General features: G+C 41.8%; 1 protein-coding gene across 1 annotated transcript in view; it reads right to left on the bottom strand.

The window, feature by feature from the left end:
• Positions 1 to 1,366: 1,366 nt before the first annotated feature.
• Positions 1,367 to 24,122, bottom strand: part of LOC124545396 (integrator complex subunit 10) — a 117,083-nt gene continuing 94,327 nt past the window's right edge. The window contains exons 11-13 of the mRNA XM_047124313.1: positions 20,801 to 20,980; positions 15,948 to 16,204; positions 1,367 to 1,777 (exon numbers count right to left, since the gene is read on the bottom strand). Coding sequence (XP_046980269.1) covers positions 1,618 to 1,777; positions 15,948 to 16,204; positions 20,801 to 20,980 — 597 coding nt within the window. The 3' untranslated portion in view covers positions 1,367 to 1,617. The remainder of the gene's footprint in view (positions 1,778 to 15,947; positions 16,205 to 20,800; positions 20,981 to 24,122) is intronic.

Below are 24,122 nucleotides of genomic sequence, written 5' to 3'. Positions count from 1 at the left end.
TATCAGCTATTATGTACTTTGGACATCTTTACATTTTTTTTTTTAAGTATCAGCTTTACTGTCTATGTATTAAAATGCTGGCTGAAAGTATATACACCTACCACCAATATACAAATCAAAATACATAAAAAAAATCCTCTCTCATACATTGCTGTGTTCAAAACATTGGAAAATACAGGAAGTGAGAACAGGTTGTGATTGTTTACATTATCCCTTTCACACTTTTTATTAATCTAATCTATTAATGAAGATTTTAATCTATATGGAAACTAACTGAAATGGAAAGATGCTTTCCACAGGTTACTAAGAACTAAAGTGCTAATGTATGGGGCAGAGATCCTTCATCATACTGAATGGATCATCACATCAATATTGAGTTTTGACTTTTCAGTGGTTTAAGGGATTAAATTTGCTTCTTGCTGCCAGCAGGTGACATCAGCTTGGGACATCAGCTTTTAAGGGTGTTGCATATTTTCTTGTATCAATAAAATTTTGCTTTAATTTGCCAACCAATGACAGGAAATGGCTGTTCAATATTTTGCACAACTCTGATCAATCGCTGACAGTACTTGCATAGAACAGATGTATTATCTTTAAATGGCCACCATTTTCCCTTACACTTCTTCCACAACTGACCATATTATTTTACTATTGTTTGGGTAGCTCTCTATTCTCTTAGTAAGACTAATGATTTCTTTAAGCCTGTCACGTCATGTTCTTCAGCATTTCTCATTATTGTCTAGTAAATTCTCTTCTTAGTTTGTCTCTGGCCTTCAGACTATGATGCAGCTCCCATTCTCCCTACATGTCATTATTATATCCAAACTGATTGCTGATTAGTGTTACATACTTGCTGCATTTCTCAAATAGAAACAAGTTGTCATAGAAATTGACGAAGATTTTAGAAATGCACTATATTGTCATTTAAGCTGTCTGAGTTACAGACTTCTTTCAAGCGTACCCTTTGGACTTTTTAAAAGGTCTTCATCACAAGTGAACCTCAACATCTGTAGCTGGTGCCAAGATTTTTTCTGCCTCTTAGACAGAGCTTCACTTAAGATGAACCAGGTTGTTTTATGTTTTATAAAATGGAGAATTGTATTTGATGAGGGCATGACTATATAATTGATATAAATAATTGTTAATTCAAAAATTACTGACAATATTTCTGGCACAGACAGCTACTACTGATAATACTATTATAAATGTGCTAAACTAAATCTAGGGCAGTTTATCAAGAAAGATAATTGTCATGAACAATACTGGCATTACTGTTGTAAGTAACAGTGTCTGCATACAAGATAAGTCTGTAATATACTGTATATTTAAAACAACATGATAGAAATAGAAATGAAAACACCTCCATCAATGACATAAGATTTTATTTACTCTTCCTTAATAAATTCATTTTTAATAACAAAATATTGTACAAATATACTGAGCAATGACAATGAAATTCTAATCTTACACTGTAAAAGATTTCATTGTTTACAATAAAGCTTTATGGTGACAAAATCTGTGTTTATGAGCTTTTAAGCTTTGATATCAACTGGAAAACTGTCTTTATTTAATTATTCTAAATATACATTTTAGCTTTTTTGTAGTTTGAAGACAAAACTACTGCAGAGCTTGAATTAGTAACGTCCTCTCCGAAGTAAGAAATCTGATGATCAGTGGTTCCAGTGGCTCAATGCTTCTGGCTGCTTGTCGCCTCATTGCTTGCTTAAAGTCTTCTTTCACACCCTTATCCGCTCCTCGTGTAGAGATGCGCCGCTGACTGTAGAGAGAATATAATTGCATCATTTTGATGAATTTGATATTTTATGAGAAATATGAACTACCTCAGGAGTATTTGTTATTGTGTCTGGCTCACTAATTACCCAGAGCACGACACTGCAATAAAGACTGTGGCGTGATGAGCAGCCTCTACATTCTTTTTACAAGTCTTTCTTGAGTGATGTTATTTGGCATTATTGCTGCATTTTTCCAACCACAATCTCATTATTGCAAGTTCTCCACCTTATATTACAAAAAATACCAACACAATTAGATCCGAACAATCTAGCTCTGATATTTTTCTTCTCAAGTTTTATTCTGTCAGGTCGTTGGAGCATAATAGGAACTGCTCCACATATCATAAAGTCTATTGAGGTGGCTAAGGAGGCCAAGCTTGTACAATGCATGGTAAACTTACTTCTCTTTTTGTTCCCTCTCCCCCTTTCTCTCTCTCTCTCTCTCTCTCTCTCTCTCTCTCTCTCTCTCTCTCTCTCTCTACATCTGATGTGGAACAATCCCCTAACAATTTCTTGATGTTGTATTATCTAACAGCTTGTTGGTATTTCATTAGTTCAGTTTCTACACAACACACCATTCTTTTACCTTGTTTAGAAAGTTTTAATAGAAGCCAGGAGTACTGAAAAATTATGCATTGTCCATGGTAAATGACACCCCAAAAAGCTTGTTTCTTCGGTGTTCAGTTCTCATAAGGAACTGAATATAGTTAAAAACAATGAGACAACAGAATTAAATCATCCCTGAAAAATGTGTACAAAATATTCCTCCAGTTTCTGTTCAGATATGTTGGCAAAAATTGCAATTAGTCTTGACCCCAGCCCAACTGGAACCAACCCTGATCTTAACTAGAAACAGTGGATTAACACTTTAACACTTGTGAAAAAGAACTGAATTTATAGCTTCACACTAATGCTGTAACAGTGACTTCCATGAAGTTACAACGTGCTCACAAATAATTAAAATATTAAGAACTTCTATTCTGTGTCTGTCTGAAAAAAGAAAGAAAAATCAGCCAACATACATAACCAACTTTATGATGGTATCATATGCAGCCTGAATTTTCCCAGTGGAAATAATATTTATAACAAAACGTTTTTTTATTTTTACAAAGTTTTATAAATGAATTTTACTTGTTATTGTAATGGTGGTGGTGGTGGTGGTGGTGGTGGTGGTGGTGGGTCTGCAATCCAAAAACTGGTTTGATGCGGCTCACCACCCTAGTCTATACTTTGCAAGCCTCTTCGGCATAACAGCTGAAAAGTATATCCATTTGACCCTGGTTACTTTATTGAAGCTCTGGTCTCATTCTACAAGTTTTATCCTCCAAGCTTCCCACCATTACTAAACTGACAATTTCTCGATGCCACAGCTTGTGTCCTTTCAACTGGTCCCTTCTTTTTGTCAAATTGTGCCATAAATTTCAACCTCCTCATTAGCAATGTGACTTACCTTTCTAATCTTCAGCATTCTTCTGTACCACCACACTTCAGAAGCTACTATTCTTTTCTAGTCTGAACTACTTGTGTGTTACAGCAAGGGGTCACTTTAGACAAATAGTTTCAGAAAAGATTTCCTAGTACTCAAATTTATTTTGGATTAAATAGTTTTGCATATTGGGGCATGACACTGTAAACTACTAAAACAACTAAAAACTACTTAAACAACTAAATTGCAGACATTTTGACTGACTTGCTGTGGTCTGGATGATTGACTAATCTGGCCTTGTAACACTAACCAAAACGGCCTTGCTGTGCTGGTACTGGGAATGGCTGAAAGCAAGGGGAAACTATAGCCGTAATTTTTCCTGAGGGCATGCAGCTTCACTGTATGGTTAAATGATGATGGCGTCCTCTTGGGTAAAATATTCCAGAGGTAAAATAGTCCCCCATTCGGATCTCCAGTCGGGGACTACTCAAGAGGACGTCGTTATCAGGAGAAAGAAAACTGGCGTTCTACGGAATGGAGCGTGGAATGTCAGATCCCTTAATCGGGCAGGTAGGTTAGAAAATTTAAAAGGGAAATGGATAGGTTTAAGTTAGATATAGTGGGAATTAGTGAAGTTCGGTGGCAGGAGGAACAAGACTTTTGGTCAGGCGAATACAGGGTTATAAATACAAAATCAAATAGAGGTAATGCAGGAGTAAGTTTTATAATGAATAAAAAAATAGGAGTGCAGGTAAGCTACTACAAACAGCATACTGAACGCATTATTGTGGCCAAGATAGACACGAAGCCCATGCCTACTACAGTAGTACAAGTTTATATGCCAACTGGGTCTGCAGATGATGAAGAAATTGATGAAATGTATGATGAGATAAAAGAAATTATTCAGGTCGTGAAGGGAGACGAAAATTTAATAGTCATAGGTGACTGGAATTCGAGAGTAGGAAAAGGGAGAGAAGGAAACATAGTGGGTGAATATGGATTGGGGGAGAGAAATGAAAGAGGAAGCCGTCTGGTAGAATTTTGCACAGAGCATAACTTAACCATAGCTAGCACTTGGTTCAAGAATCATGAAAGAAGGTTGTATACATGGAAGAAGCCTGGAGATACTAGAAGGTCTCAGATAGATTATATAATGGTAGGACAGAGATTTAGGAACCATGTTTTAAATTGTAAGACATTTCCAGGGGCAGATGTGGACTCTGACCACAATCTATTGGTTATGAACTGTAGCTTAAAACTGAAGAAACTGCAAAAAGGTGGGAATTTAAGGAGATGGGACTTGGATAAACTGAAAGAACCAGAGGTTGTACAAAGTTTCAGAGAGAGGATAAGGGAACAATTGACAGGAATGGGGGAAATAAATACAGTAGAAGAAGAATGGGTAGCTCTGAGGGATGAAGTAGTGAAGGCGGCAGAGGATCAAGTATGTAAAACGACAAGGACTAGTAGAAATCTTTGGGTAACAGAAGAAGTATTGAATTTAATTGACGAAAGGAGAAAATATAAAAACGCAGTAAATGAAGCAGGCAAAAAGGAATACAAACGTCTCAAAACGAGATTGACAGGAAGTGCAAAATGGGTAAGCAGGGATGGCTAGAGGACAAATGTAAGGATGTAGAGGCTTATCTCACTAGGGGTAGGATAGATACTGCCTACAGGAAAATTAAAGAGACCTTTGGAGAAACGAGAGCCACTTATACGAATATCAAGAGCTCAGATGGAAACCCAGTTCTAAGCAAAGAAGGGAAATCAGAAAGGTGGAAGGAGTATATAGAGGGTCTATACAAGGGCGATGTACTTGAGGACAATATTATGGAAATGGAAGAGGATGTAGATCAAGATGAAATGGGAGTTATGATACTGCGTGAAGAGTTTGACAGAGCACTGAAAGACCTGAGTCGAAACAAGGCCCCGGGAGTAAACAACATTCCATTGGAGCTACTGACGGCCTTGGGAGAGCCAGTCCTGACAAAATTCTACCATCCTGTGAGCAAGATATATGAGACAGGTGAAATTCCCTCAGACTTCAAGAAGAATACAATAATTCCAATCCCAAAGAAAGCAGGTGTTGACAGATGTGAAAATTACCGAACTATCAGTTTAATAAGTCACAGCTGCATGGCGGGGGTAAAATACAGGGAGTGAAAGGCTATTTACAATTTGTACAGAAACCAGATGGCAGTTACAAGAGTCAAGGGGCATGAAAGGGAAGCAGCGGTTGGGAAGGGAGTTAGACAGGGTTGTAGCCTGTCCCTGATGTTATTCAATCTGTATATTGAGCAAGCAGTAAAGGAAACAAATGAAAAATTCGGAGTAGGTATTAAAATCCATGGAGAAGAAATAAAAATGTTGAGGTTCACCACTGACATTGTAATTCTGTCAGAGACAGCAAAGGAGTTGGAAGAGCAGTTGAACAGAATGGACAGTGTCTTGAAAGGAGGATATAAGATGAACATCAACAAACGAGGATAATGGAATGTAGTCGAATTAAGTCGGGTGATGCTGAGGGAATTAGATTAGGAAATGAGACTCTTAAATTAGTAAAGGAGTTTTGCTATTTGGGGAGCAAAATAACTGATGATGGTCGAAGTAGGGAGGATATAAAATGTAGGCTGGCAATGGCAAGGAAAGCGTTTCTGAAGAAGAGAAATTTGTTAACATCGAGTATAGATTTAAGTGTCAGGAAGTCGTTTCTGAAAGTATTTGTATGGAGTGTAGCCATGTATGGAAGTGAAACATGGACGATAAATAGTTTGGACAAGAAGAGAATAGAAGCGTTTTGAAATGTGGTGCTACAGAATAATGCTGAAGATTAGATGGGTAGATCACATAACTAATGAGGAGGTATTGAATAGAATTGGGGAGAAGAGGAGTTTGTGGCACAACTTGACAAGAAGAAGGGATCGGTTGATAGGACATGTTCTGAGGCATCAAGGGATCACAAATTTAGCATTGGAGGGCAGCGTGGAGGGTAAAAATCGTAGAGGGAGACCGAGAGATGAATACACTAAGCAGATTCAGAAGGATGTAGGTTGCAGTAAGTACTGGGAGATGAAGAAGCTTGCACAGGATAGAGTAGCATGGAGAGCTGCATCAAACCAGTCTCAGGACTGAAAACAACAACAACAACATGCTGTGGTCCTCTTTTAGGGCTATTCACTGTTGTGTGCTGCTGAATGTCTTCCTTTATATACTGATGAAATTTCTTTATATACTGTCATTTTTGGTTATCTGCTGGATACCAATGTCACATATTTAAAATGTCACTGGACAATTTGAAGAGGTTGTCATGGAGGGGTGACTGTACAGTACACTCTTGCTTCTGCTACCCTCATGGCTGACTGGAAGGAAATCTAGTAGATGATTGGCAGAAGGCAGTGTATCAGTTGTTTGTTGCCTGTAACACTCTGATAAGCAATCGGTGGGCAAACTCTTGTTGACGATGTGAAGGCAATAAAAAATCAGCAGCTTGCATCTGGTGGTAGCATTTTCTTGCGGCGAGGCGTTAAAACCGCACAATATTTCTCTCACAGCCGCTTTTTATATTATTAAACTGTGTCAAATGGTGCTGCTGGCTGGAAAACACACACTGTCCACTGGCCTGGAATTGCTGGCAGCTTGGCCATAGGTAACTTCTAGCCATTCTCTCTGTTAGGGGGTTTAATTATTTCAATAGCCTCTCTTATTTTCTGTTTCCGCGTCCATAGCTGGGGAGCAAGCACACAAGGTTCTTGAAAATTTATAGGACAGCTATATTCCTGGTAGTGTTCTGCTACAGCTGACTTGTTATTCTGTCCCAGTTGTAAATAATGTTCATTCTCTGAAACTAAGGATCCAGTGAATGCTCGCCACACTGCAAGTGTCTACAAGCTTCAGTGTGAATGCAGTGAAGTCTATGTTGGTGAAAGGGGGAGACCTATTAGCACTTACATTTAGAACATGAACTTTACATATGACTGGTACAGAACAACACGTCAGCTGTAGCAGGACACCACCAGGAATATGGCTGTCCTATCAATTTTCAAGAAACTCGCGTGCTTGCTCATCAGCCGTGGATGTAGCAATGGAAAATAGGAGAGGCTATTGAAACAATTAAAGGCCCTCATAACATGAACAGGGAGGATGGCTACAAGTTATTTATGACCTGCCTGCCAGCAATTCCAGCCTGGCAGACTGCGTGTGTTCGCCAGCCACCAGCACCACTTGACCTGGGTTTAATAATATAAACAGTGGCCGCAAGAGAATTGCTGTGCAGCCTTAATGCTTTGCTGCAGGAAAACACTACCCCCTGGATACAAGCTGCTGATTAGCTATTGCTTTCCAGTCACCAATGGGAGTTTGCCTACCAATCAGTTATCATAATGGCAAAGACAACAGACAGCCAATATCCTACCTTTTGTCAATCATCTACTAGAATTGCCTTCCAATCAGCCACCGGGGTAGCACAGGCAACAGCGTACCATACAGCTACCCTGTCATAACAACCTATTCCAATGACAACTCAGATATGTGAAGTTGGTAGCCAGCAGACAAATAACATGACAGGACATAAAGAAAGACACGGTGCTGAACTGCTCCGAAGAGGACCACAGCAAGTTGGTCAAAATGTCAGCATTTTAGTTGGTTTAGTAGTTAACAATGACACAGCCCAATAACCAAAATTATTTTGTCCAAAATGACACTGGCTGTGGAAACCTATGTACTCAAATTTATATACAATGTCAACAAATTTCTCTTTTTCAGAAACAATTTCTTGATATTGCCAATCTGCATTTCATCTCCTCTCTATTTTGGCAGTGGTCAGTTACTTTACTTCCCATATAACAAAACTCATGAACTTCTTTTAGTGTCTCATTTCCTAATATAATTTCCCCAGCATTGTCTAACTGAACTGCACTGCTTTGCTTTAGCTTTTGTTGGTGTTTATCTTGTACCTCTTTTCAAGAAACTATTCATTCCATTCAGCTGTTCCTGCAAGTCCATTGCTCTCTCTGACAGAATTACAATATTACTGGCAAACCTAAAGTTTTTACTTTTTTCCTTGCACTTAATTCCCTTTACAAGTTTCTTCTGTGTTTTCTTTACTGCTTGCTCAATAAATAGATTCAACAACACTGGGGATAGATTACAACCCTGTCCCACTTCCTTCTCGACTACTAGTTCCCTTTCACATTCTTCAACTCTTATAACTGCAGTCTGGTTTCTGCACTAGCTGTAAATAAACTATACCTCCCTGTATTTTATCTCTGCTATCTTCAGAATTTCAATGTTGGTATTCCAGCCAACACTGTCAAAAGCTTTCTCTAAATCTATAAACGCTTTAAACGTATGTGTACCTTTCTTCAGCCTGTCTTCTAACATAAGTCATAATGTCAGTGTGCCTCACATTTAACTACATTTCTCTGGGACCCAAACTGATCTTCCCTGAGGTCGGCTTCCACTTGTGTTTCCATTCTTCTGTAAATAATTCATGCTGTTATTTTGCAATCAAGACTTATTAAACTAACAGTTTGGTAATATTATTAAATGTCAGCACTTGCCTTCTTTGGAATTGAAATTATTTAATTATACTTGAAGTCTGCAGGTATTTTGCCAGATTCATATACCTTGCGCACTGGGTGGAATGGTTTCATTATGTCATGTTTTCTCTAGGTTTTCAATAATTCTAAGGGAATGTTATCTACTACTGGAGGCTTTTTTCAACTCAGGTCTTTCATTGCTCTGTCAAATTCTTATCGTAATATCAAATCTCCCAGCCCGTATTCATCTACTTCCTCTCTCTCTCTATAATATTGCCTTAAAGTTAATTTCCCTTGCATAACTTTTATACATATTCCTTCCACCATCCTGCTCCCCTTTTTTTTTGCATAGTACTGGTTTGCCATATAAGCATGGTTGGTTGCTGATTTGCGGGAGGGAACCAAATAGTGAGATCATCAGTCCCATGATCTGGGATGGCAGAAGTGAAGGGAGGAACAACACAAACAGCACAGTCCAGTCAAGGGGAACGGAGAAAGTGCAAAGAGGGAAAAGGAATGTTAGGGAAGCAGGAAGAGGGCAGAACAAGAGGAGGTGGGTGTGAACGGGGAAAGCTGGGATGTTCCGAAATGCTATGTGCAGTGGAGCACCAGCACCTTTATCACGATACAAAGAGGCAACATGTGGGGAAGAACACAAAAGAAAAGAGGAAACAAAACAGCACATCACATCAGACAAAACATAGGGAAAAGGTGGGGAGAACCTGTCCAGTATAGAGGCAAGGCCAAAGACTCTATGACCACCATCTACACTACTGAGAAACTCAAATGCCAGAGAAAAAGTCAAGGACTTATATCTGCAAGTACAAACCACTTTTGTGAAGAAAGCCAAGGCCGGACATAACCACACGAGGATCGTCCCCTAACACACGAGACAAGGAAGGTGGGAGGACATATTCAGTACACTGGGCTGAAAAGCAGCATAGTCCAGCAAAATATGGATAATTGTGAGCGGAAACCCGCAACTACAAAGGGGGTTGGGAGGGTGGCTCACTCATTGCAGAGTAAAACACAACGGGTGAACCTAGTACGGCCAATATAATGATGACAGAGGACGGTAGATTCCTGCCGGGAGAGGCAGAGGGAAGAACAGCACATGGTGGGAATATCTTTAGTGGCACGAAGTTCATTAGACAGAGGGTAGCTTCCCAAGAGTCACCCCATGATTGAGCGAAAAGAGAACTGATTTAAAGCAGCAAATCTGCTCCTGGAGGGGTCACAGAGAATGGGGGTAGTTGGCTGTGGTCACCCTCAAGTCAGATTATCAGCAAGTTCATTACCCAGGATACCCGGCAGTTACCAGTGGCTAAATGGATACCATGATGGTGAACTGAGTCCAAGAGCAGCAATGTGGAAGGAGCAGCCAATCTATAAACTTGACAACCACAGTCTGGGCACAACAGAACTAATGCCCAGTAAAGACAGAGAAGAGTCGAATGATTTGTGCCCCATGAGGTGGTGTGGGCAATGAAGTGAAAAACATTGAGTTTACAAAAACTGCCAACCTTCAGATGACGAATCTGAGGGACCCAAGAAATGGAACTGGGGGACCACGGTAGGTGTTGGGCATCGTGATAAGAGCCCTGGATAGGATGGACCTTAGTCTGGTGGCAGAAATGCACCAACCTCAACTTAAGGCAAGAGAATTGAAAATCATGAGTGTGTCCACAGGGAAGCGCACTGGATGTCACCCTGGAGCTGGCGTTCCACAGAGGCCACCGAGCAGGAGCTAGCACAAATATAGAAATCATCCATATACAGAGCAGAGTTGACCGCTGGTCCAGCAGAGGCCCCAAGTCCATTAATGGCTATTAGAAAAAGAAGGACACTTCATATTGATCCCCATGGGGTGCCATTTTCCTGAATCTGCAGAGAGCTGAGAACAGTGCCAACCCAGACTCTGAACAACTGGTGGGACAGGAACTGGCAAATAAAAATCGGGACGGCGGCCCAAAGACCTCACTCATGAAGCATATGGAGGATGTGACAGTACCAAGCTGTGTCATAGGCCTTACGGAAATCAAAGAAAACTGCGACAAGATGTTTTGCTGAGAAAAGGTCTGCCAAACTGTGGATTCCACTCAAAGCAGATGATTGATTGGAGACTGTCTCTTTCGAAAGCCGCACTGGTAGGAGATAAAAGGTCCTGAGCCACCATCTGTTCTAGTAACTTGCAGGGGACATTTGTCTGGCTGATGGGCCAGTAACCATAAAGAGACGACGGGTTCTTGCCAGGCTTGCGGACAGGAACCATGATACTGTCTATGCATTGAGGGGGGAAAATATCTTGGAGCCAAATACAGTTAAACACCTGGAGGAGATACTGACATTGTGGAGGGGTGAGGTGTTGAAGCAATCGGTTGTGGATGGAGTCAGGACCAGGGTCTGAACTGTGAGAAGAAGAGAGGGCCAAAAGCAGCTCACTTTCAGTAAAAGCTTCATTGTAGGATTCCACCTGACAAGCAGTAAAACAAAAGCGGGAAGCTTCAGGCAGCTATTTCATATGGAGGAAGGCAGCCGGAGAGGAGGCTGTCGCCGATGTCATTGCAAAATGGGTCAGAAAGTGTTCCGCAAGAATGGATGGATCTGTACAAAGGCCACAGAATGTAAGACTGCCACTGACAACCTTGGAGGGTGCAGACTGTAGCTTACACCCATGACGAAGGGACAAATGAACCGAGACAGGAGACAAAGCATTCACAACACACTAGTTTGCTCTATTTGATCAAGTAACGGACTTTGGCATGAAGAAAAGTAAAGGTAATAAAACCGGCTGAGGATGGGTGCCATGTAATATGTTGCAAGGTGCAACAACAATCACGGACAGCAGTGGCAATAGCCATGCTTCACTGTGGAACTGGCTAACAGTGAATGGGGCCTGTCACGCGGAGAAAGGCAATGCCAGCAGCAAGGATTATCTTATCAGACAGATCACAGACAACTTCATCAATACAACCTGACGAAGAAGGCAGATACATGACCTGGGAGGCATATGGAGGCCAGTCAGCACATTGGAAAGCTCGGCAGAGAAACCTGGTCATTGGGAGGAGGGAGGGGGGGGGGGGGACGAGAGAATCAATGGGGAGTGGTCACTATCACAGAGTTTATCGTATGGTGACCAGTGTAAGGTAGGGAGAAGGGGAGAGGAAGAGAGTGAAAGCTCAATGGCAAAGAAAGTGCCATATGCAGCACTAAAATTAGTACGGGAACCATCATTAAGAAGCCACAGGTTTTGGTCAATGAGGAGCCTCCCCCCAACTAGATGAAGAAGCAGTGCTCCAGAAAGGCTGATGGGCACTAAAATCCCCAAGGAGGAGGAGGGGAGGGGCAGTTAGGGTACCATACGCAGGTGGCCTGTCAGGAGGGAGATAGAGATTGCAAAGATTTCAAACTGTGATGGCAAAGTCCAAGTGGACCAGATCAGCAACTGTTTCTAACATGGTACAAAGTGGGATCACTGTACTAACAATATCCATATGGACCAATGTCCAGGCACCACCGGAAGTTCTCCAGGGCCAACCTGGTACCATCAGAAAGTACAGTACCCACAAAGGGTCGGCTAGAGACCATCAGTAGAATGAGATTCCCGGAGAATGACACTGACAGTAGTATCCGTTAAAGTTTCATTGAATAATCACAACAGCTGGGTACCTCTCAATGCCTGTGTGCCTGAGTGATCTGCCCTTCCTTCTTCTTAAACTTCCCTGACCTACCTCCCTCCTTCCTTGAGGGAGGAATTAAGAGCTCTGAGAGCTAGGATACTGCCTATCGTCAATACTAAATATTATGCTTATTGAAGGTAAGTACTTGCCAGTATTTATGTCTTAAAATTTCATAGTTTTCTTAAGTGATATAAAACAATTAATTATTTCAAAAACAAACTGGCAGTGAGGAAAAAAGCTGTATCCATCATCATGACCACGATTACATTCCTAGATGCCATTGAAATATTAATTATTTAGCATTTTTGCTGTGACAATAAACAGAACAATCATGAGAAGCATCAGAATTCACATATGAAAGAAGAACAGAAATTTTGAGGGAGCTATGACCGCCACAGAATGCTGCAGAAGCAGAATGCTGGCTCGGAGTACAAATGTTTCGAGTTCCCATTTTTTGGATAATTCCCATGCTACTATACACCAGCAGTGCACTTACTCACAAGCAACACCCATACATATTTAAAATTTTCTGCATATTCTATGTTCTTTTTCAGTTTCACTATCTGGCTACCCTGATTGGGGTTTTTGTAGTGTTTTTACATCATTACAGGCAAATGCTGGGATGGTTCCAAAATTCACCAAAACTGTGGCCAACTGCTTTCCCTATCCTCCATCAGCTAGTTTTCACCTCTAATGATCTTGTCATCAATGGGAAACTTAATTCTAACATATCTTTCTTCTAGCCACACATGTGAAACTGAGGAAAGGCCATCTTGTGAGCCATACATGTAACCTGTCTTGGAAGACTCATTCAGCACAATATTTACATGATCATTACTTCGCTACGAGAGTGAACTGCCACACTAGTTATTTTGCTGCAGAGTTTTGCCTTTTTCCTCTTTTACATAATTCATAATATTCTGTGGATCCTATCAAAATGGATAAGCTTCAGGGGTCTGGTGTGAGTCAAATGCACATTAAGAAAGAGAAGTAACTGTTACAAATTGCATTAATAGTTAACTACCATTAAAATACTTTATTTGTGTTTACTCAGGCTAAATTCAGCGTAATACAGTCAGCAGAAAAACTGCCATTTTGGGAGCAAAAAGAAAAGAAAGGAAGAAAAAATGCTCCTACTGTTCTATTGTTAGCTTAATATCTATATAGTCTCATTGCTATTTATCATAAAACCACACTTAGCTATTTGCCGCAAGAAGAGAGGCTTTTTTACCATGAGTGTTGCTGCTAGTCACCTATCTAACAAAAATAACAAATCCTTAATTAAATTCTTTGTAGATTTACAAGTAGGCTATGTTTTTAATCATTTAGTCGAACAATAGAAAGTCCAGATAGGAATATGAGCAATGTAGGAAAAGACAGATTGCTATTTACCGTAAAAAAGACATGTCGAGCTGCAGGCAAGCACAATTAAGACTCACATAAAGCTTTCAGCCACGGCCTTTGTCAGTACAAGACGGGCGCGCGCGCGCGCGCGCGCGCGCGCACACACACACACACACACACACACACACACACACACACCACAAAAAGGAAGCACACCTTACACACACAAGCACCAACTCCAGCATCTTGGGCCAGAATGCAGCATCACGTGGGATGCAAGCAGAAATATGGAGGGGGCTGGCGAGGAGAAGAGATAAGAGATATTAGTGTATGAGTGGAGAGGGAGAAAGAGAGAGACGGACACTTCCTGGTGGAGAGTACAGGGACTAAATTGCTAACAGGCACAGTGTTAGGAGGTTGTGGGACAAGCAGGTGGGGAAAAAAAGAAGCAATCAAGGAGAGGAGTGGGGAAGAACAGGCAGATGCATTGGCAGAGGGCCACAAATAAACAGGGTGGGAGATGAATAGGGAGGAGATGATAGGACATCCCGATGCTGCACCCGTTGGCAATCTAGTCCCTGCACACTCCACAAGACAGCATTCCTCTTTCTCCCCACCCGTACACTACCATCCCATCCCCTTCCCTGCCCCGACCAGATTGCTGCTTGCATCCCACGTGATGTTGCATTCTGGCCCAAGATGCTGGAGTTGGCGGTCGTGTGTGCATGAGGTGTGTGTGTGTGTGTGTGTGTGTGTGTGTGTGTGTGTGTGTGTGTGTGTGTGTGTGTTTTACTGACGAAGACTGTAGCCAAAAGCTTTATTACAGTGTATTTTGATTGTGACTGTGTGCAACTTGACGTGTCTTCTTTACAGTAAGAAAAAAATCTTTTTTCTTACATTGTTGTTTTTAATTATTTATATATGTGGACTGAAGTGACAAATGAAAATTCGTACCAAGGCTGGGATTCAAACTGAGGTCTCCTGCCCATTAGGCAGATGTGCTTACCACTACATCAACCTGGCACAGTGGCTTCGCACAACTGCATGGACTACCCTAGCGTGTCTCCCTCCTCAATACAAATTCCCATTCATACTTCAGTCTGATTCTTACACAGTTGGAGAACCTTTGCAATACTGCTCTAGTTAAGGGAGAATACTAAGTGGACTGAAGTGTGAATGGGAATTTGGACTGAGAAGGGAGGCATGCTAGGGTGGTCCGTGCAGCTGTGCAAAGCCTCTGTGCCAGGGCGGCGTAGCGGGTAGCACATCTGATTAGTGAGCAGGAGGCCCGGGTTCTAATCCTGGCCTCAGTACAAATTTTCATTTGTTGCTTCAGTCTGCGTGTATACATCACAGATGTTTGAGACTTTAAAAATTCTCTGGAACCATATAGTTCCACTTGGTTTTTAATTATTGTTTAATTTCTAAGGCTTCCCATTTTCCTGTTGTATGACTGGATAAATAAGAAAACAGCAAGGGCACTACAGCACTTGCTTTCTGCTGTCCACATCATTGCTAAGCTTTCAACATAATGTTCTTTTAAACCTGAATACTGGAAGTTTCTTTCTGGAATACCATTCACAGATTCAAAAAAACTTTTTAGATGTGCTTTTTGGGTGGGGTCCACCTTTAGCAAAACACAATTTTGTTTTCTGTCCCAGACATGTTTCACTGTAGTTGCAGCATTGTCAGGTTTTTTTAATCATTATTATTATTATTACGGATTCTTACCACATGGTGTGGTTTTCCTGCTGTATTACGTTTTTACAGTGTCTGTTTTTCTTTACAGTTTGTCATCTGCAAGCTTTCTTTTTATGTCATCTTCTTCACTGTCAACTTCTGTGTATTGAGAAGTTCTGTGTATTGGTAAGAAGCCATAATAATAATAAAAAAAACATTGATGAAGCTGCAACTGCAGTGAAACATGTCTGGGACAAAAAACCAAATTGTGTTTTGCTAAAGGCAGACCCCACCCAATAAATCTGTTACTGTTAAAGCAAACACAGACAAAAGAGCTTCATCCTCAAGATGATTTTTAGATGTGTGTGTTTATAAGTCAGTTATTCTTGTTTCACAGGCTTCTAAATAAATAGTCGCATTTTAGTACATGATATCTAAAAAGAGGTTAAACACCACTTTCCATGAGAATATTTAGATTTATTACCTTGATGGTTGTGTGCTGGGCACAATTTCAAGTGGAATAGCTCCACCTTGTTCAGTAGTGAGGTACACAAATTCTTCAAGGAGATCAATGGAAATAACATAGTGCTGGAACGGAGAGTAAGTAAAGCTGCCCTTGTGATGAATCCGTTGCACCAGTTGATCCATAAGCTCTTCTTCCAGAGGCCAGTCTAACTGAACAAGAACTGTCATGTGCCCAATTATTAAATCCGTGTCACAGTCAGGTCTTTGGAGACATTTCTGTAAACAAATAAGCTGTCACAGTTAAAAGGAAAAAAAGTGTGAATTAGAAAAATCACCGATCAGTTATAATCTTACAACATATTTCACTTAGCATACCTGCCCACTTGTCTTACAGTTCCCTCATTATCAATCTTACACCCACAAAGTAAAAAGTAAATTATTATTTCATGAAAACCACTTTGGGACTTCCATTTCCAACATCAGAAAAGTAAGATAATGCATATGTTGTGTGTCTTTTTCATGTGATTCATCTTATGTAAGAAAAAATGTGCAAATCATCACTGGCAGTATGATAGTTGAAACTATTACTGAAAAGGATCATATAGTCCTAAAACTTCAATTCTATATCTAAAAACAAAGATGATGTGACTTACCAAACAAAAGCGCTGGCACGTCGATAGACACACAAACAAACACAAATATACACACAAAATTCTAGCCTTCGCAACCAACGGTTGCTTCGTCAGGAAAGAGGGAAGGAGAGGGAAAGACGAAAGGATGTGGGTTTTAAAGGAGAGGGTAAGGAGTCATTCCAATCCCGAGAGCGGAAAGACTTACCTTAGGGGGAAAAAAGGACGGGTATACACTTGCGCACATACACACACACATATCCACCCACACATATACAGACACAAGCAGACATATTAAAAGGCAAAGAGTTTGGGCAGAGATGTCAGTCGAGGCGGAAGTGCAGAGGCAAAGATGTTGTTGAATGACAGGTGAAGTATCAGTGGCGGCAACTTGAAATTAGCGGAGATTGAGGCCTGGTGGATAACGGGAAGAGAGGATATATTTAAGAGCAAGTTCCCATCTCCGGAGTTCAGAAGGGTTGGTGTTAGTGGGAAGTATCCAGATAACCCGGATGGTGTAACACTGTGCCAAGATGTGCTGGCCGTGCACCAAGGCATGTTTAGCCACAGGGTGATCCTCATTGCCAACAAACACTGTCTGCCTGTGTCCATTCATGCGAATGGACAGTTTGTTGCTGGTCATTCCCACATAGAATGCGTCACAGTGTAGGCAGGTCAGTTGGTAAATCACGTGGGTGCTTCCATACGTGGCTCTGCCTTTGATCATGTACACCTTCCGGGTTACAGGACTGGAGTAGGTGGTGGTGGGAGGGTGCATGGGACAGGTTTTACACCGGGGGCAGTTACAAGGGTAGGAGCCAGAGGGTAGGGAAGAAGGTTTGGGGATTTCATAGGGATGAACTAAGAGGTTACGAAGGTTAGGTGGACGGCGGAAAGACACTCTTGGTGGAGTGGGAAGGATTTCATGAAGGATGGATCTCATTTCAGGGCAGGATTTGAAGAAGTCGTATCCCTGCTGGAGAGCCACATTCAGAGTCTGATCCAGTCCCAGAAAGTATCCTGTCACAAGTGGGGCACTTTTGTGGTTTTTCTGTGGGAGTTTCTGGGTTTGAGAGGATGAGGAAATGGCTCTGGTTATTTGCTTCTGTACCAGGTCGGGAGGGTAGTTGCGGGATGTGAAAGCTGTTGTCAGGTTGTTGGTGTAATGGTTCAGGGATTCCGGACTGGAGCAGATTCATTTGTCACGAAGACCTAGGCTGTAGGGAAGGGACCATTTGATGTGGAATGGGTGGCAGCTGTCATAATGGAGGTACTGTTGCTTGTTGGTGGGTTTGATGTGGACGGACGTGTGAAGCTGGCCATTGGACAGGTGGAGGTCAACGTCAAGGAAAGTGGCATGGGATTTGGAGTAGGACCAGGTGAATCTGATGGAACCAAAGGAGTTGAGGTTGGAGAGGAAATTCTGGAGTTCTTCTTCACTGTGAGTCCATATCATGAAGATGTCATTAATAAATCTGTACCAAACTTTGGGTTGGCAGGCCTGGGTAACCAAGAAGGCTTCCTCTAAGCGACCCATGAATAGGTTGGTGTACGAGGGGGCCATCCTGGTACCCATGGCTGTTCCCTTTAATTGTTGGTATGTCTGGCCTTCAAAAGTGAAGAAGTTGTGGGTCAGGATGAAGCTGGCTAAGGTAATGAGGAAAGAGGTTTTAGGTAGAGTGGCAGGTGATCGGTGTGAAAGGAAGTGCTCCATCGCAGCAAGACCCTGGACATGCGGGATATTTGTGTATAAGGAAGTGGCATCAATGGTTACAAGGATGGTTTCCGGGGGTAACAGATTGGGTAAGGATTCCAGGCATTCGAGAAAGTGGTTGGTGTCTTTGATGAAGGATGAGAGACTGCATGTAATGGGTTGAAGGTGTTGATCTACGTAGGCAGAGATACGTTCTGTGGGGGCTTGGTAACCAGCTACAATGGGGCGGCCGGGATGATTGGGTTTGTGAATTTTAGGAAGAAGGTAGAAGGCAGGGGTGCGAGGTGTCGGTGGCGTCAGGAGGTTGATGGAGTCAGGTGAAAGGTTTTGTAGGGGGCCTAAGGTTCTGAGGATTCCTTGAAGCTCCGCCTGGACATCAGGAATGGGATTACCTTGGCAAACTTTGTATGTGGTGTTGTCTGAAAGCTGACGCAGTCCCTCAGCCACATACTCCCGACGATCAAGTACCACGGTCGTGGAACCCTTGTCCGCCGGAAGAATGACGATGGATCGGTCAGCCTTCAGATCACGGATAGCCTGGGCTTCGGCAGTGGTGATGTTGGGAGTAGGATTAAGGTTTTTTAAGAAGGATTGAGAGGCAAGGCTGGAAGTCAGAAATTCCTGGAAGGTTTGGAGAGGGTGATTTTGAGGAAGAGGAGGTGGGTCCCGCTGTGACGGAGGACGGAACTGTTCCAGGCAGGGTTCAATTTGGATAGTGTCTTGGGGAGTTGGATCATTAGGAGTAGGATTAGGATCATTTTTCTTCGTGGCAAAGTGATATTTCCAGCAGAGAGTACGAGTGTAGGACAGTAAATCTTTGACCAGCCCTCGTCATCAGCCCTCGTGATCAGATACTACAGTTACACAGACACATCAATACTGTAAAAATCCATTTCACCCTTGAAACCAAAACAGACAAAAAATAACTTTCCTAGACATCACAATAGAAAAAAAAAATCATCCACTGATTCTCAATACATGGAAAAATCTACATCCACCTGTACGATTATTCACAAACTACACAGACTGAACAGAATTCCAATGGAAAGAGAGATACACAAAATAACAAAACATAATTTAAAAGGTTGACACAGAAAATTGTTACAAAACAAACATTGTAGATACTCTGAAACACAACTAACATGGAACACACACAACATATTACAGCACAACACACCAGTAACAACCACACAGAAGAGAACACACACAGAATACAAGATGAAAAAACCACCATCAACAAGAATACAAAGCATGCACCATGATCTGATAACAAAATAACACAGAATTGGAAACATTAAAAGGAATATGGTATAAATGTGACAAATAGAACAAACAATACTCTGCAGAAAAAATTAAAAATACCCAACATCACCATAGATAAATATAACACAGTAGGTATATACTAATTAACCCGCAAAGACGATGCTTCAGTATACATCAGACAGATAAGTAGAAATTTCAGGGCAAGACACACAGAACATTTAAGAACACTTTCTTAATTTTTTTTCTGTAGAGTACTGATTGTTCTATATGTCACATTTATACCTTGTTTTCTCATAATGTTTCTGGTACTGCATTATCTTGTTGTCAAACCACCTCATTAAAAACAGCCACTTCTCCAGTGGTATAGAAACAGACATACAGATTCTAAAACAGCAATCATTTGTACCATTTTTTACAATAGAATGAAACTATGACATCCACAGAGCTATCACACAGGGCTCAACACTCTAAATGAACTACGTCCCCCTAATCCACCCCCCCCCCCCCCATACACAAAGAAAACAAATGAAACAAATCAAATTTTGCAGCTTTAAATCGAAAACAAAAGAGTAAACCACAGGCCGTCAAAAGCATATCAAAAAACTGTGCAGAAAAATTTGTGCACAAGCCCAGTAATATAACAAGACACAGAACACAACAATGAACAAGACAAAACATGAGTAAACTTTGTTAAAATGAAAAATAATCCATGAATAACAATCACATCAAACAGTTCTCCATACCAATGGCTCTCAAAATTTTTTTACCAATGTCCAGAGGTAATTCTAAACACACAAACAACAACAAGAACATGTTTGGCATGCAAATAAAAACCAGTCACAGAGCAGGAAAGCCAAACACAGCAATTGTAAAGCTAAAAAAAAGCGAACAATCTATGTTTTTACCGGAACATATATTTTAAAGGATGTGTTTCTAAATAAAGATTTAGTGCAATCAATGCCCTAACATCCTTTATGTTTGCAGGTGATACAGTGTATTACTTTAAACCTGTGGCTGACTTTGGTATGCAGCTACAGGAGACACACAATGTAAATCAAAGGTAAAGTGCATAAGATTTAAATAACAACAAAATCCAGTGTAACATATTTCTTACCCTAAATAAAATCTGTATGTATCTCAGGAAAAAATAAAAGAAAAAACACACTGAGGATGTCACAATTGTGGAAAAACATGTTTGGATATTAAAGAAAAACACTAGTGGACCCTCTTTAATTCATGATTAACTAACTAAAGCTAATGAAGTACCTTAAGTGTGGCTAATACTAGCTTCACACAGTAGTAAAGCAGATGAGACCTCCCTATGGGAAGGAAGTGCAGGTGACGACCAGAGCGGGATACTTGCTGTAAGCTTCCTGGTACGAAAGGAGAGGAAGCAGGCACTGCTGACAAAATAGTGACCACTTGCATCACCTGTTCCACTGCTGCCTGGAACAGAAATGGGGAACACATTCTGTCAATGCATACCATAGAGAAAATACATGCCTGACAACAAGCTGTGTTGATTAAATGAAATATTCTTCAACAATTCAATAAATGCACAATTAACAGGGATATATTAGTTCTTAATTGGTTCACAGTTAACCAAAGTTTATTCTTCCACATAAAAACATTGAAGTTGATACAAGTAAACAGTAAGAACAAAATCTGAGAGCAACTGCCTGCTGCACTGTACTTATATGGAGGAGGGCTCCAATAGATGGTATGGTGAAAGTCAAGCCATGCACGAGACATGTGGACCACTGCAGACAGCCTCTGGTGGCCGGTCCACACAGTTTCCATTGGTGGACTATTGGTGGTTTAGCGCACCGGAGGCCTAGTTTTACGGTGCGTATCCAGGTATTATGCACAGATATATAACATCCACCCATCTTTGGGGAAAGGGCACTCCTACAATAAGGGCATCAGGGCGACTGTGGAAACAGGCACAGCCTCTGTAGCGGGTGATGACAATGGCAGAGGCGGCATGAGATTCCTGGTCAAAACTGGTGAACAGGAGTGGACATTGCATGTCCAAGGACATGTGAAGTGGCCAGTCCCCCTTGAAGACATGTAACAAAGGGAGTAGTAGTATCCTGAGGTCCAGGTCCTTTATGTGGTGGAACTGCACTGACAGAGAAGGTGTCAGCCACTTTGGCGGGGCTGCCAGGGTTGGAGGACTTGACAGCACCAGTCCTGCCAGTGGTGGAATAGCGGAATGGGCTGGCAACAGGTACATGAGGGCCAGACTCATAAGGAGAGACAGGAGGTGGTGACATCCACAAGGAGGGCAGGTCTGCCCCCACAGCAGGGATGCCTCGTGAGGCCTGGATAGGTGCTGAGGGAGAATGTGATGGTGGCAAAAGACGATCCGCAGCCCTCGCCATGGTGCGAGGATGCAACTGGCCATGGTGGCATGCCACCAGCCCCTCACTGTTGCACACCATACAGAGTGACACCTGTGGCAACTCTGGACTTTGACCAGAATCCACTTGGATTGGTGGCCAAACCCAGATTGTGGAGCCAAGAGCGAACCATGACAAGGGATATGCCAACAGTTGGTGAAGCGGCATCAGCAGATGCAGGAGGGCGTGTGGCTGATAAGTGTGGAGCATCTCGACTGGACTCGGATCACTCACTGGTGTAGACCTGTAGGTGCTCAAGAAATGAGGCACGGCATCATTTGTGGAGGAGTCTGTGACATACTTCTTCATGGATGAGACATTCTGTCTTGCCATTATATTGGGGGCATAAGGGAGGAGCAGTCACATGGCGAATGCATTGATGGGTGCAAAATTGTTGAAGGTCTGAACACAGACTGTGGGCCATTATCTGTCATAAGCATATAAGGCAATCCTTCCCAAAAAAAAAAAAAAAAAAAAATCAGAGATGGTCTGAATAGTAGCTGCAGCTGACATTGAAGGACAGCAGATAACATATGGAAATTTAAAGAAAGCATTGACAACCAAAACCCAGTAAGAATTTAGGAAGGTTTCCACGAAATCAACATGGAAGCATTCCCATGCATGCCCATGGCTCTGTCTATTGGGTAACACATTGAGGGGAAGCCATGACAAGAGCAAAATGTTGCTGTCAATGACGGGTCAAAACACTTGCCAACAAGCCAATGATTTGGTATATGACACTCTCTAATGTCCCTGATGTAGGGATTCCCCAGGGCAGCCAGAGTCACAACCCTGGGTGACAGGCTGTCCATAACTAAGAGAACACTATCAAATACCGAAAGGCGGTGACAAAGTGCAAAATAGTTACGCAAAGGATCAGAGGGCCTGGCCAACCATTCTGATTGAGGCAGACAACGTGACACAAAACCGGATAAGATGCAATCTGGGAACCTGTAATAAAACCCTTGCACTGTACATTGTGCCACATCTAAGCGGAAACAAAGGAGTTCAATCTGGTCAAAAGTTGGATCCAGTCCCATCAGAAGCTGGGACAGTGCATTGGCACAGGCATGTTGTACACAAGGTTGAACATGTATTTTACAGTTGTAGCGAGACAGAAACAAGACCCAATACTAGAGGCTATGTGCCACTGTGTTGGGCAAAGAAGCAGAAGGATTAAACAATGAAACTAAGGGCTTGTGGTCAGATGTGAAATTCAGATCCATACAGGAACACATGAAACTTTGTTAGGACATAGACAATAGAAAGCATATCCTTTTCCACTTTGAAGTGATGTTGCTGAGTGAAGTTGAGTGTTTCTGATATGTAATGTATTGGACATTTGGAACCATCCTCACAGCGATGTGCTAGAGTGGCCTTCAGGCATAAATAGCCAAAACGAGCCATCAGTCAGGATGCAAACTAGCCAAACAAGACGCAGCATGTAAGTTAGGCTTCAAAAGTGTGAACCTATGCTCACAGGCTGGCAGCCGTCAAAAAGGAATGTTCTTGTGGAGCACCTCACGGAGAATATTGGGCAATGTGGCTGCACCCAGAACAAAGTTATGATAGTATGCAATTTTGCCTAAAAATTCTTGGAGTTATTCGATATTGATAGGGTGAGGCAGAGCTGTGACATGGGCAACATGATGATATAAAGGCTTAATGTCTCAAACTTCAAGTACACAATGGATGGCTGATAAAATTTGACTGGCCAAGTAGCATTTCAGACCTGCAGTATGGATGACTGCGAACAAGATGCATAAATTATGTAAATGCTCCTCCATGGATGCACCCATAACAGCAGTATCATCCAGATAGTTGTTGCACCCTGGAATGGTTATCATCACTTGTTCCAAAAAATGCTGAAAAATCACCGGGGCACTAGCTGTACGAAACAGGAGGTGCTGCCATTGGCACAACCCGAATGGTGTGTTAAATGCAAGGTTTAGTATCCTCATCCAACGGAACCTGTAAATAGGCTCCAGATACATCAATTTTGAAAAAAATTTGCCCCCAGTGAATCTGGCCAATAACTCGTCCTCACAAGGCAAAGGGCAGGTGCCAATTGAGTATGAACTGAAACTTTAAAGCTGCCACAGAGGTGAAGCAGACTAGTTGCTTTTTTAACAGTCACAAGAGGGGGTAGACCAATTACTCAACATAATAGGCTGTACAATGTCCAA

This window comes from Schistocerca americana, chromosome 8 (genome assembly GCF_021461395.2).
Source record: "Schistocerca americana isolate TAMUIC-IGC-003095 chromosome 8, iqSchAmer2.1, whole genome shotgun sequence".
In the NCBI taxonomy this organism is placed as follows: domain Eukaryota; kingdom Metazoa; phylum Arthropoda; class Insecta; order Orthoptera; family Acrididae; genus Schistocerca; species Schistocerca americana.
This window is presented reverse-complemented; position numbering and strand designations above follow the sequence as displayed.